Genomic DNA, 12,167 nt, shown 5'->3' on the forward strand with positions numbered 1-12,167 from the left:
CAAGAAGATGAGCCTTCATTCAGAGGGAGATTGTTAAAGCAATCTCAATGCCTCATCACAAACCAGAACATTCTCGCTTGGAATGTATCCCTTGGTGCAGCACTTATAAATCATGTCAGGTAGGAAACAATATGACTTCCTTTTTCATTTTGCAGAAAGCAGAAGCCACTGGAGAAAAACGGCCAAGAGGCAGACCCAGGAAATGGGTGAGTAACAAGATACAATTTCTGTGTGTGTGTGTGTGTGTGTGTGTGTGTGTGTGTGTGTGTGTTTGTAAAGAAAACTTATTTTTTTTAAGTGAAAATTACTTTTATTTTATCAATTACATGTATTTCTAACTTCTGGTTTGATGAATCTTTGAAAGGGTTAAGGCAGGCGACAAATTATCACTGCTCTTTACCATGAGGCTCCAGGAGTTTACTCAGAACGCTTTTCTTTCCTGGGAGTGACTCCTCTTTCTATCTCTTATCAACATGAAAAGAGTCTCCACTCTTCCTTCAAAGGGAGTAACAAACAATGAGTTGACTTGTTCTGGTGGGTTGAGTAACTAAGGTTAAAGGGTATTATGAAACCTTGGAAGTTGATTACAAATGGTGATAAAATTCAGATGAAATGTGTATGAGATAACTTTTTAACGTTTTCTTTTTTTTTTTTCTTCTTTTTTTAAATTTCCTCCATGGCTTTGCTCTGGGCACATCTCATTTTCTAGGTGGTTTGTGTTTTCCTTTTCACATTGGTGTTTTAGGAAACCAGGTTTAAGTTTAGATTTTTTTTTGTTTTGTTTTTTTGCTTCCCTTAGTGGTCCTTCTTACATACTAACATTTGTGACAGTGGCCTCTGTGCAAGCTCTTGATCCTGCAGGAACACCGATCCTGTATCTTTTTGAGACCAGAAGTTCAGTGATAGCTGAAGAGCTTCGCTAATTTTACCACTTAAACCTTGTTCCCTTTGCTGCTGCGCTACCCATGTTCTTCTGGTCTGTCTTCCCATTGACAGCGGAGAAAAGTCTTAAACATGAGTAAAACCATTTCTCAAGAAAGATAAAGGCGTCCCCCATATGAGGAATCATCTGTGATGGGATCTTTGGCTTTCTTTTTCTCCCTTCCCTGGTTTAGTCTTCATGCTTCATCGTTTTAAAAAGTGTCTTCGCTTCTATGCTGGAGTATATTTTCCTGGTGGTATGCCATTCCTTTCTCCTCTTGAGTTCTACATCACTTTCTATTTATACTGTGGTATTGCCTTTCATTTAATTTATTCGTCTTGTATTTTTTTTCCTCTGCTCAACATGTGTTGGGATTAGATTTCTTAGCACAAGGAAATGGGAATGATCGTTAGATTAAAAACATCTCAGTGTCGCAGTATAACCTTAAAGTAAAGCATTGCATTCAACCTTCTGGTCAATAAATAAATGATCTCCAAACCTACCCACCGGGTGGTAATCATCTGGGCTGTTTGATATCTTCGGTGTTAGGGAACTCACTACCTCTTAAGCCTGCCTCTTCCTTCTTGGAAATCTCTGAACATTAGAAAATTCTTCTATCTGACTCCCTCTAGCTTCCGCTCACTGTCCTTGGTCCTCCTTCCAAGGATAGATATCTAGTAATTGTTTTCACTTTTATTCATGATAGTCCTTCACATATTTGAAGACAATTAATGCATATTCTTTGTTGTCTTTTCTAGTCTGAATATCTTCAGTCCTTTCGGTTTTTTTCCCCATAAAGGAATATTCTTGTTTTTCTCTTCTTAGTATGTTTGTTTATTAACCTTTTGAAATAGGTCACCCAGAGCTAAGTATCATGTTCCAAGTGTGGGCTCCACAACCGGTGGGTTTATCACCTTTCTTGCTGTACGTGTGGTTCCAGTTATCTGTTACTGACTAATTAGTCAACCATCCCCCAACTTAATAATTTTTTTTTAAAGCCATTTTATCATGCTCATGGATTCTTTGGGTCAGGAATATGGGCAGGGCACAGCAGAAAAGTCTTGTCTCTGCTTTAGGATGTCTGGGGCCTCAACTGGGAAGACTCAAACAGCTGGGGTTGACTCAGGCACTTGGAGTCTAGATTCTGGAGGCTTCTTTACTCACATCTTGCTTTTGCAAGATGGGCTTGAAGTCTGGGTGCATCAGGAGCACCCACACACCTGGCTTTTCCAGCTTGGTGGCCTCAGGGTAGATATTCAGCCTTCTGATATACACTCATGGCTCCTAGACAAATGAGGAGAAAGCTGCTTAGTCTCAGAAGTCAAAAAGTGTTGCTTCCATTGACACGCCAGTGAGCACGCGGTTGGCTAAGTTGGTACTGGCATACATATTGAATATAGGTCTGCCAGTTTCTAAGCATCAGAACTTTGAGACGGCATCCCCCTGAGCTAATCAATAAGAAAGACCCATACAAACTTTCTAAAATGCAACATAATAGAAAACGTAAGTTCTTTAAAGTCAGGAGATTAAGGTCGCTAAAGTGAAGTAAGTTGTAAGCAACTGCAATGACAGTTAATGAGCACAAAAGCTTCCATCAAGTGTGACTTCTTTTTGGTCTCTCATCTTTCCTGAGTTATAATTGACATATAAAATTATGTTAACTTCAGGGAACCAAAGTGATGATTTGTTACTTACGTATTATAGAATGACTGCTGTAGTAACATGTGTGAAGTCCTCCACCCCCCTCACGTAATTACCTTTTTTTTGGTTTGTTTTTGTGGTAAGAACAATTAAGATCCACCCTCTTAACAACTTTCAAGCATATAACACAGTGTTGTTGACTAATCACTTGCTAGATCCCCAGAATTGGCCACTGAAAGTTTGTATCCTTTGACTAATGTTTCCTCCTTTTCCCCGTCCTCCACTCCCGGCAACAACCATTCCACTCTCATTCCTGTAAGTTTAGGTTTTTAGATTCCACATGTAAGAGGTCTTTTTCAGTATCTGTCTGTTTCTGTCTGACTTACTTCACTTAGCCTAATGCCCTCAAGGTCCATCCATGCAAATGGCAACATTTCCTTCTTTCTCAGGGTTGAACAATATTCTGTCCCATATATTCTGTGTGTGTGTGTGTGTGTGTGTGTGTGTGTGTGTGTGTATACACTCGCGACATCTCCTTAAACATTCATCTGTAGATGGACACTTAGGTTGTTTCCATATCTTGCCTCTTAAATGGTCTTCCTACCTTTTATTTGTTCTGCCTTTGGGGTGTCCTGTAGTGTTCACCAATAACATCTGTAGGTTATAGTCACGTCACCACTCTTCTCGGAAGCTCTCTCTAGTTGCACAGATGACCACTGAGTTAATCACAAAATGCCCTAGCACTTTAAGGCCCCACCCCCTCCCCAGTTTACACCCACCTATTTTTATGGCTTTATTTCCCACCACTCATCTTTACACAGCCAGTGGTTCAGCCAAGGACCTATGTGGGGTTTTTTTTTCTCAGTGGATTCTTCCGTATTTGAGGGATATATGGATTCCAGCCATCTGATCTTTATGTTGGGTAAGAACCCCATGTGAGGCATCCACCGTAGAAACCCCTGCTTTCTGGGTCATCCTCATTGACTCTCATGATTTCTAATTTTTCATTGGCTGTGAGAATGAAAAATGTCATGTGGCGAATTGTTACTAGTCCCTGATTTGGTTCCCAGAGAAGAGTTGTTCTACTTAGAAGAGGAAATAAAAGGAAATTGTGTATTTTTTCTAGACAGTGTGTTTCCTCTTTGCTTGTATACTGTTGGGGAGGGGGGGGAGTATGCAGCCAGCCACAGCAAGGCATTCATTTCAGTGCCATTCTTTGCTGGAAAGCTTGTACTGAAGAGATAAATTATTGCATTTTCCATAGGAAATGGGCTTGTCCTTTATAGTTAGTTCAGTTCTTTCCAACAGTGTCGTTTACCAATTTCCTTGTATTAGAGACATAATTTTGACTGGATTTACTAGGTACGTGGCCTAAAAGCCAAATTGCTACCCTTTTATTCTTCTGAGTTGTTAAATTTTGTTTTAAAGTTCTTTCACTTTTAAAAAGATATCTTATAAATCTGACAGTGTCATGTGAGAGACCTGGAAAAAAAATACCTACGGTGTGACTTTCTCATCTGATGTGATTGGAATCAGCAGCTCGTAGGTTGCTCAAGAGTTGACTAACGAAAAGTACACTAAACCAAAGTCGACTAACCAAAAGTAGATGGAGGGGAGAAACTTGTGTCGGTCTTGTTTTGGTGAGAGATGGACCATTGGCTAATCCAGTGAGTATATTAGCTGAATTTTGATTAAGGGCCCTTCTATTATTTCCTTTATTCTCCTTTGTTCCCTCTATCCACGGGGTTTGAATTAGATTTCGGGTCTGCTATTTTGATGAGCTAATCTGGACTTCCGCTTTTTTTTTTTTCTTTTTCTTTTTCTTTTTTTTTTGACATGGAGGAGGTGAGAGGTTAAGGAAGGGGAGAGAAGTGGGACCAAAATTTTCTCCTGGTCTTTAATAGTTGGGAGCTCAGGATCTGGATTCGGGTGGCTTGGATTCCAATTTCGGCCCATCACTTGCTTAACTGTGGATTCTTGAGCAAATTACATGACCTTTTAAAGACCTAGTTTCCTTATCTCTAGAAAGGTGGTGAGAGCGGCACATTTCTCACAGAGTTGTTAGATACATATATTTCTCATACGTAGAGTTGTTGCAAGGATTGAATACGATCATGCATGCAAAGGGCTTAATAAAAGGCGTAGCACATGCAAGTGCTCGATAAATATTAGGCACTGTGATTAATTCCACTGTGTATTTTCATATAGATACCGCCGACAGCCTAGACCTTACTTAACAGCCACCGATAGTTACACACATAGAGTGAGGTGGCAGTCACGTATCCAACCAACCAAGGACCCTTGATGGTATCATCCTGTATTTAATGTATCTGTGCTGAACATCATCAAGCTTAAGAACTGCTTACAAATAATACTAAAGCACTTTTTAAAAATTATTTATTTATTTTAATTTTTTTTTTTTTCCAACGTTTTTTTTTTTTAATTTATTTTTGGGACAGAGAGAGACAGAGCATGAACGGGGGAGGGGCAGAGAGAGAGGGAGACACAGAATTGGAAACAGGCTCCAGGCTCCGAGCCATCAGCCCAGAGCCTGACGCGGGGCTCGAACTCACGGACCGCGAGATCGTGACCTGGCTGAAGTCGGACGCTTAACCGACTGCGCCACCCAGGCGCCCCTTAATGTTTATTTTTGAAGAGAGAGAGACAGAGAGTGAGCAGGGGAGGGGCAGAGAGAGAGGGAGACGTAGAATCTGAAGCAGTCTCCAGGCTCTGAGCTGTCAGCACAGAGCCCAATAGGGGGCTTGAATTCATGAACCACGAGATCATGACCTGAGCTTAACGGACTAAGCCACCCAGATGCCCCAAAAGTAATTTTTAAAAAAATGTTTATTTTTTTTTGAGGGCGAGACAGAGACAAAGAGAGTGAGCGAGTGTCGGGAGGGGCAGAGAGAGAGGGGTACAGAGGATCTGAGGCAGGTTCCATGTGGACAGCAGAGAGCCTGAGGTGGGGCTTGAACTCTCAAACTGGAAGATTGTGACCTGAGCTGAGGTCGGATGCTTAACCAACTGAGCCACCCAGGCGCCCCCATATAAAAGTACATTTTAAATCTATTTCCAGTTAAGGGGGAGATTTTATATAGCAGCTTATAAATCTTTCTTCCAATTGTGGAGGTTTGGTGTCATGTGTTGTTCATCAGTTTGAAAGTATTATTCCTTCTGTTTGTCTCCATACGCACATGCAGAGATGTGCTGGTTTCTTGGAACCTCCATAGAATTCCATTAGTCAGTCCTTATGCCAGTTGAAACTAGGCATTTAATAATTGCCTTTCTCAGTTTTTGCCGATGAAGGGAGCTCATCACATAACAGAGTTAGTGATGGGAAATACTTGGAAAAAATTTCAGAGAATGGACTGAAAGCTCAAGAAGATGTGAACCTGGTGGGTGAAAGGCTCCATCCAGATGTTGCTTAAAGAAGCAACTAGTACTTCCAGAAGAACAGAAAAGCAAGGATGAAATAATAAAGAATAAAGCACTGGGAACAAAGATGCTTGGAGGTGTTTTGTTTTCAGAATATCTTTATGAGAAAGGAAATTAATAACAGAAGGGAAGTATACCCCCCATATGAATTAATGGTTTGTAAAGAGAAAAAAATCCTCTGGAGATACTGAGATTGACCTAAAAATTGAACCGAGGACTAGCTGCTGAAGCTTAATTTTGAATGGTCGCTAGGAAGTTAATAACAAACCCCAGCTGTTTCGGGGGTTGCTCGTTCTCTTTATTTGGTAACAGGGTGTGTGCAGTATGTTTGAAACCTATGCATTTCCGGGACGCCTGGGTGGCTCATTCGGTTAAGTGTGGGACTCTTTCTTAATTTGGGCTCAGGTCATGCTCCCATGGTTGTGAGATTGAGCCCCTCGTAAGGCTCTGCCTTGAGCGTGTAACCTGCTTAAGATTCTCTCTCCCTCTCTCTCTGCCCCTTTCCCTGCTCACACACACTCTCTTCCTAAAGCAAAAAAATATATATAAACTAAAATAAAAATATGCATTTCTGTTCTGTCTCTTCTGAGGGGGCAGTTGTCTTTTGTTAAAGAGCTTGTGATGCCCAGGAAAGTGATGTCATTTCAGCTGTCAGTCAAACGTGGGGATTTTAGATAGGCAACGGGGTTTTTTGTTCTTTCAAGTCTGAAGAAATCTAGAAACTTAAGTGATTATTTGAAGATCCAGAACAGGAAATTAAATCGGAATAAAGCCCATTACAAACTAGACTGATTAAAACTCTTCGGATTTCTTCTAAAGATCCCAAACATTAATGCATTGAGGAACCTGGAAATCTGATGTTGAAGTTCAAACATTAGGTTTTCATTTCCATTACTTTTTCCCTCCAGATGTTTGTTACTTTTTTTTTTTTTTTTAGCTTTTAGCCATTTGTAATTTAACACTTGCTTTGTTTAAACTGAAGTATAACTTTGATGTTTAGAAAGGAATATCCAATAATGCATATTGCAGATAATTGTAACTTTTTATGGGAGTCAGAGGGAAAGAAATGACTTTGATATAACATCAAGAACTGCTAATGGAGTGTGTGAAGGCAAAACCATTTTCCCTTAGAGACTTTTTGTTATAACATGCATTATAACATGATCTCCTTTGCAGTGTTTTCTGATAAACATGGAATACTTTGCAAACTCTCATGGAACTCTTGGTGGGGGGGGGGAGCGCGAGAAGTGGCTTAACTTTATTATTATTTTTTTAACTTTATTTGGTTTTTTAATAGCTGACTGCGAAACTCACTAACATAACTATTTAAAGTTGCAAGGTTAAATATGAAAATACTAAGAAATAAATCATACTCTGAAGGCAAGAATTAGATTTGTTCATTCATAGCTTGATTCAAGATCAAACTCCTTTCTTACTTGTTGGAATGTTGAAATGCTGGTCTTAATTGTTCCGCTAAATGAGTCCTTAAAAACGAGGCTGATAACCTGCCCTGTTTTGTCATCTGCATGGCCAACTGCTTACCAGATCCTGACTGTTCAGGACTACACAACCATTGACCTCAGGGTCTGCCACCCAGGTATTACTGCCACAATATCACAATAACCATGGGACCTTATCAAACTATCATCAAGGGAGGACATATTTTTGTCCCATTTGTGATTGAGTGGCAAATTATAGACAGGAGCTAGTTCAGATAAATGTTCTATTTCCCTGCACAAAATTAGCAGCTCAAGAAGCCCTGTCTAAGACAATTCTACTCTAATTAAATGTCAGGTATTATGGAATTCAAGATGATATGAAATTATATGACGGTAAAGGTATTTAAGACTTTATCCTTACCGCCATGCACATAGTTAGCCGTGCTTTCCGAAAATTGAGTATTTATGGATGGGAGTAAATTTTTCTAAAATATTAGAAGTTCTCATGATGTATATAAATAAGTTTATGTACATTCTCATGACGTATATAAATATATATAAATAAATGCCACATCCCTCTATCCATACACACACACACACACACACACACACACACACACACATTTTTTACTAGGAAACATAGGTAAAACTACTCCATATTTCAAGATAATATTTCTGTTCTTTTTTTTATTAAAAAATTTTTTTTAACATTTTATTTATTTTTGAGAGACCGAGAGAGACAGAGTATGAGTGGGGGAGGGGCGGAGAGAGAGGGAGACACAGAATCTGAGGCAGGCTCCAGGCTCTGAGCTGTCAGCACACAGCCTGACAGGGGGCTTGAACTCATAACTGAGAGATCGTGACCTGAGCCGAAGTCTGACGCTTAACGGACTGAGCCACCCACACGCCCTTGTTCTGTTTCTAAGGGTGGAATCTGTTTCTACTTTAAGATTCTTTTTTTAATCCAGGAATTCCTTATTCTAAACTCTTCAATACCTGACACAAATATTTAACCATTTTTGGCAAAATTTCAATCTGATGGGACTTAATCAAGCCTACTCTGTCTACATTGGAAATAAGGACTTCTGTGTTTTAAGGAGCTGAATACCTTTGGGCAGGTTGCTTAATTTACCCATGCTTTTTCTCTTGTTTAAGTACCTCACAGGAACATTCTATCTGTAACTAATGGCTTTCAAGCATTTTGGGTTGTAAAACACAAGAACCTTTATTGAGACAGCCAGCTCAGTTACCCAGGGACTGATTATTGAGTTTGTAGATGATCCAGCCTCCTGTCCCCTTCTTTGCTTTGTTTTCCCTGCTCCCCCTGCTGCCTGCCCTTTGGCCATTTCACTACTCATTAGCACCTCCACCAGATGGGGGGCAGGGCCAGGAACAGGGGGTCAACTCTGGTAAAAGAGTTGGTGGGAAAGAGGCGGGGAGTCATGGCAGACATAAGGTTTTCTGATTTGACGGATCCAGGCTACCCCATACTCTATCCTCAGGGGCAATCCAATGCAGCAGTTACAGTGAAATTTGTTTTTTCACTCAGTGTTTTTTCATTTTTATAATAAATGTGACTTTAGAAGTAAGATAAGATGTCTTTTTAAGGATGCTGTAGGAAGCAAAAGTCTCTGTTTTTCTGTTTCCTCAGTCTTGATGAGTGGCTGCAAAGCAGGCTTGGGTTGGCAGGCCTTTGCCCCCTATTTGAATCCAGAAAGAACGCATTAAATCTACTCTTACGTTAGACTCGGGTTGTGGAATAATAGTTCTTCAGGTTCAGGTAGCGGGAGATGGCTTTATGATGCTTAAGGAGTCCTGTTTGGGTGTGAATAGATCATGTAGCTAAGCCTAGATGTATGGCCAAGGGAAGCCTTGTGATGGTCTCAACGCATTAAGTCAGAAAACACACTTTGAGTGTCTCTCTGAACGCGGTATCACGAAGAAGGCTGAGCGTGTAAGGTGGACAGCTCAGACGTGCAAGAAACTGCTCGGACACTGTTTTCTTCACTTTTTTGTTTGCTTCTCTCTTGTTTGGCTGGACCATAAACCCTAGGGTTCCAATGGCAAGACCCTTTGCTTTTGTAATTTTCCATTTGTCGAAGCATTTTGCTAGAGTCTTCTGACAGTCCTGTGGATCAAGCCCTGTGGTAGGTAGGTCCTGGGGGGGTTACTGAGGCCAGCAGCACAGATGGGGCTGCCTTTGGGGCACTTACAGTCTGGGGAACCAAACAGGAAAATCTGATGCTAGCCCATTAGATTACTACCCTGGGCTTTGGGTGCTGAGAGGCTAAATTAAATTCCAGTTTTCAAGTGTTGTGAGCTCTTTAGAATTCAACAGTCCTTCCACAGAAATGATTGTGTTGCTTTCCAATCCCAAGAGCACTCCATAGCATTCTTTGAATATAGCTATATATATATAATCTATGAATTAATTGTACTAGTGGGCCTGGGGTTACATTTTCTCTTTATCACCACGGCAGATATCCAGGCTTACATCAAATGTATGCATACCTATTTGATTAATCAAAGTAGTGAGTCATTTTATCTCATTAGTATAGGTTTAAGAAGATAGGTATTAAATTGTCAGATATAGGCTCCAGGAAGGAGGGGAAATGGAATCAGAAAGAAAGAGCAGAAGGATCAGATAATTCTGTTGGGCCACTGCTTCAGCATACGTTGCTCTATTTTTTTGTCTTTGTTCATGCTGGTAATTTATGTTTACCAGATAACTTTAAAGTCACTTGGTGTCAAAGCGATTAATTTATACTCTAAGATTTCTGGGTACTGCTACCCTTTGTATTTAAAAATGAGCCCTTGAAAGTAGAAAGCTTATATGTATCCTTTTACTCTTAGCACCTAGGACCTAGGAGGAAATTCCGCAAAGCGATTAAGAGCTCAGACCGCCTGTGCCTGCGCTCAGTTATCAGCTTATCAAGGCAAGTGGCTCATTGTCACCAGCTCAGTTTTCTTGTGTGTAAAATAAAGGGTCATAATAGTTTCCATTTCGTAGGATGATTTTGTAAGAATTACGTGAGAAGCCATCCAAAAACTGTATTCAGTCTGTGGCAGGTGTTCCCATCGAGTTGTTGTGACGTTAGTTAGTACGGTTGCAGGCCCGCGGCAGGACTTCATAAATGTTTGCTGAATAGAATGACAGTGTTTCTTACTGTGCGTAAAACATAGTCTTTGCATTTTTGATTTCCAGTAGGAATGTGGATTTGAATTGCATTCTGTGGCTTTTTTTTTTCTTTTAATCTGATGATTTGTATTTTCAAAGAGGCTACCAAGGGGTTAAAAATAAAAACCATCGGCATCAAAAGCAGTGTTTGTAATAATTTCAAATTCCAGCTTATGCCCTTCCCCTGAAGAAGTAAGCTGTGAGCTGCTATCACCCAGGCTCGATACAGACTCCGGATGCCTTGCCCTATATTAATGTTTCCATTCCCTCACTCCTGGAAATAGCGTTGTGCTTTCCAAAATAGACTCTAGTGCTGTACCTTCAAAGAATTTTCGTCACAGCTTTGGATCATCAGAAAAACAGAAGAAAGCTTTGTTGGCAAAACCTCACAGAATAATTTTCTCAGGTAGTTTCTAATTTTTTCTACAGAAACTTCTTTTAATTGCCTGTTTCCCATTTCCTTTGCTCCCAATTTTTAGTGTTAACATGGAAATAAACAAAAGGGGGAAATCGGTTAATAACTATTTGTCTCTTTGACTTCTTTCAGGGGCATTCTGAAGCACTTAAAAGGACACACAAAGCAGTGGGGTTTACAATTAAGGGTTCATTGGGGGGGAGGCGGCGAGTGGAAATCTAATACCCTAGGTTTTACATCACTAAAGGGGTAAGGACTTCACAGTCGGAATAACAAAGGTAGCAATGTCACATAACTTAGAAGTTTAAGCATTAACATTACCAATAAAGGAAGTGCAGGTCTGCCAAGTTTCCAGAGGATCCAAATATTTTCGGTCTTGAGGGAGCACCCTATTACGGGAACCACCAAAGCCCAGGGAGGTGAGAGAATTACCCTATGTGGAGGAACAGGGAATCGTAAGATTATAGCTGATACTATCCTATAAAGTACCGTTTATTTTGCAGTCTTTTATCACTCACTGTTCCAAAGGATTCTGATGTCAGAGAAGACATAGACCAGTGTGTGTCAGAAGCTGACCCTAGAGTATAGTTTCCTTATTACAGAATCTGTCCCTACATTTTCTTTCCTGCCATTATTCTCTTGAACGGCCCAACTTCAGTGTTCTTTAAATTCCCTAATGGCAATTGACGAAGCATCGCTATCAGCTGATAGATCCGGCATGGAGTTGGAAGGTATGAACTTGACCATCTCTGTGCTCCCTCCAACACCCCCACCCTCACCCCTCCACACATCCCTCACACACACACCCCAACCCCCCGCCTGTTCTCTGGACACCGACATTCCACGGGTAGTACTGTTCTTGACGCTGGGTGTGCGACTTGGGAGTTTATTGGAAAGAATGGAAAGACAATGTGTGATAATACTGTCCATCCTGGAACATTTTCATTCTCCTGTGCTCTTATTAAATCGTAAATTTCTTGTTTAGGAGTCAGTCAAGTTTGACTTTACATTCTTTATTCCCCTTTCCTATCTTTGACCCATATATTTCCTATATGTGTTGGATAAAAATGAACTCATTCCCAACCCGAATTCACCCTCTTGGAATTCCTTTCATAGCAATGGGCTAGAGTTTAA

General features: G+C 40.5%; 1 protein-coding gene across 2 annotated transcripts in view; it reads left to right on the forward strand.

Annotated features, from left to right (window-relative positions):
• The window catches only part of HMGA2 (high mobility group AT-hook 2), a 138,376-nt gene that overhangs the window by 12,837 nt on the left and 113,372 nt on the right, over positions 1-12,167 (forward strand). For both annotated transcript variants that reach the window (XM_049625930.1, XM_049625929.1), the window contains exon 3: positions 156-206. In XM_049625930.1, coding sequence (XP_049481887.1) covers positions 156-206 — 51 coding nt within the window. The remainder of the gene's footprint in view (positions 1-155; positions 207-12,167) is intronic.

This window comes from Panthera uncia, chromosome B4, assembly GCF_023721935.1.
Source record: "Panthera uncia isolate 11264 chromosome B4, Puncia_PCG_1.0, whole genome shotgun sequence".
NCBI classification, from domain to species: domain Eukaryota; kingdom Metazoa; phylum Chordata; class Mammalia; order Carnivora; family Felidae; genus Panthera; species Panthera uncia.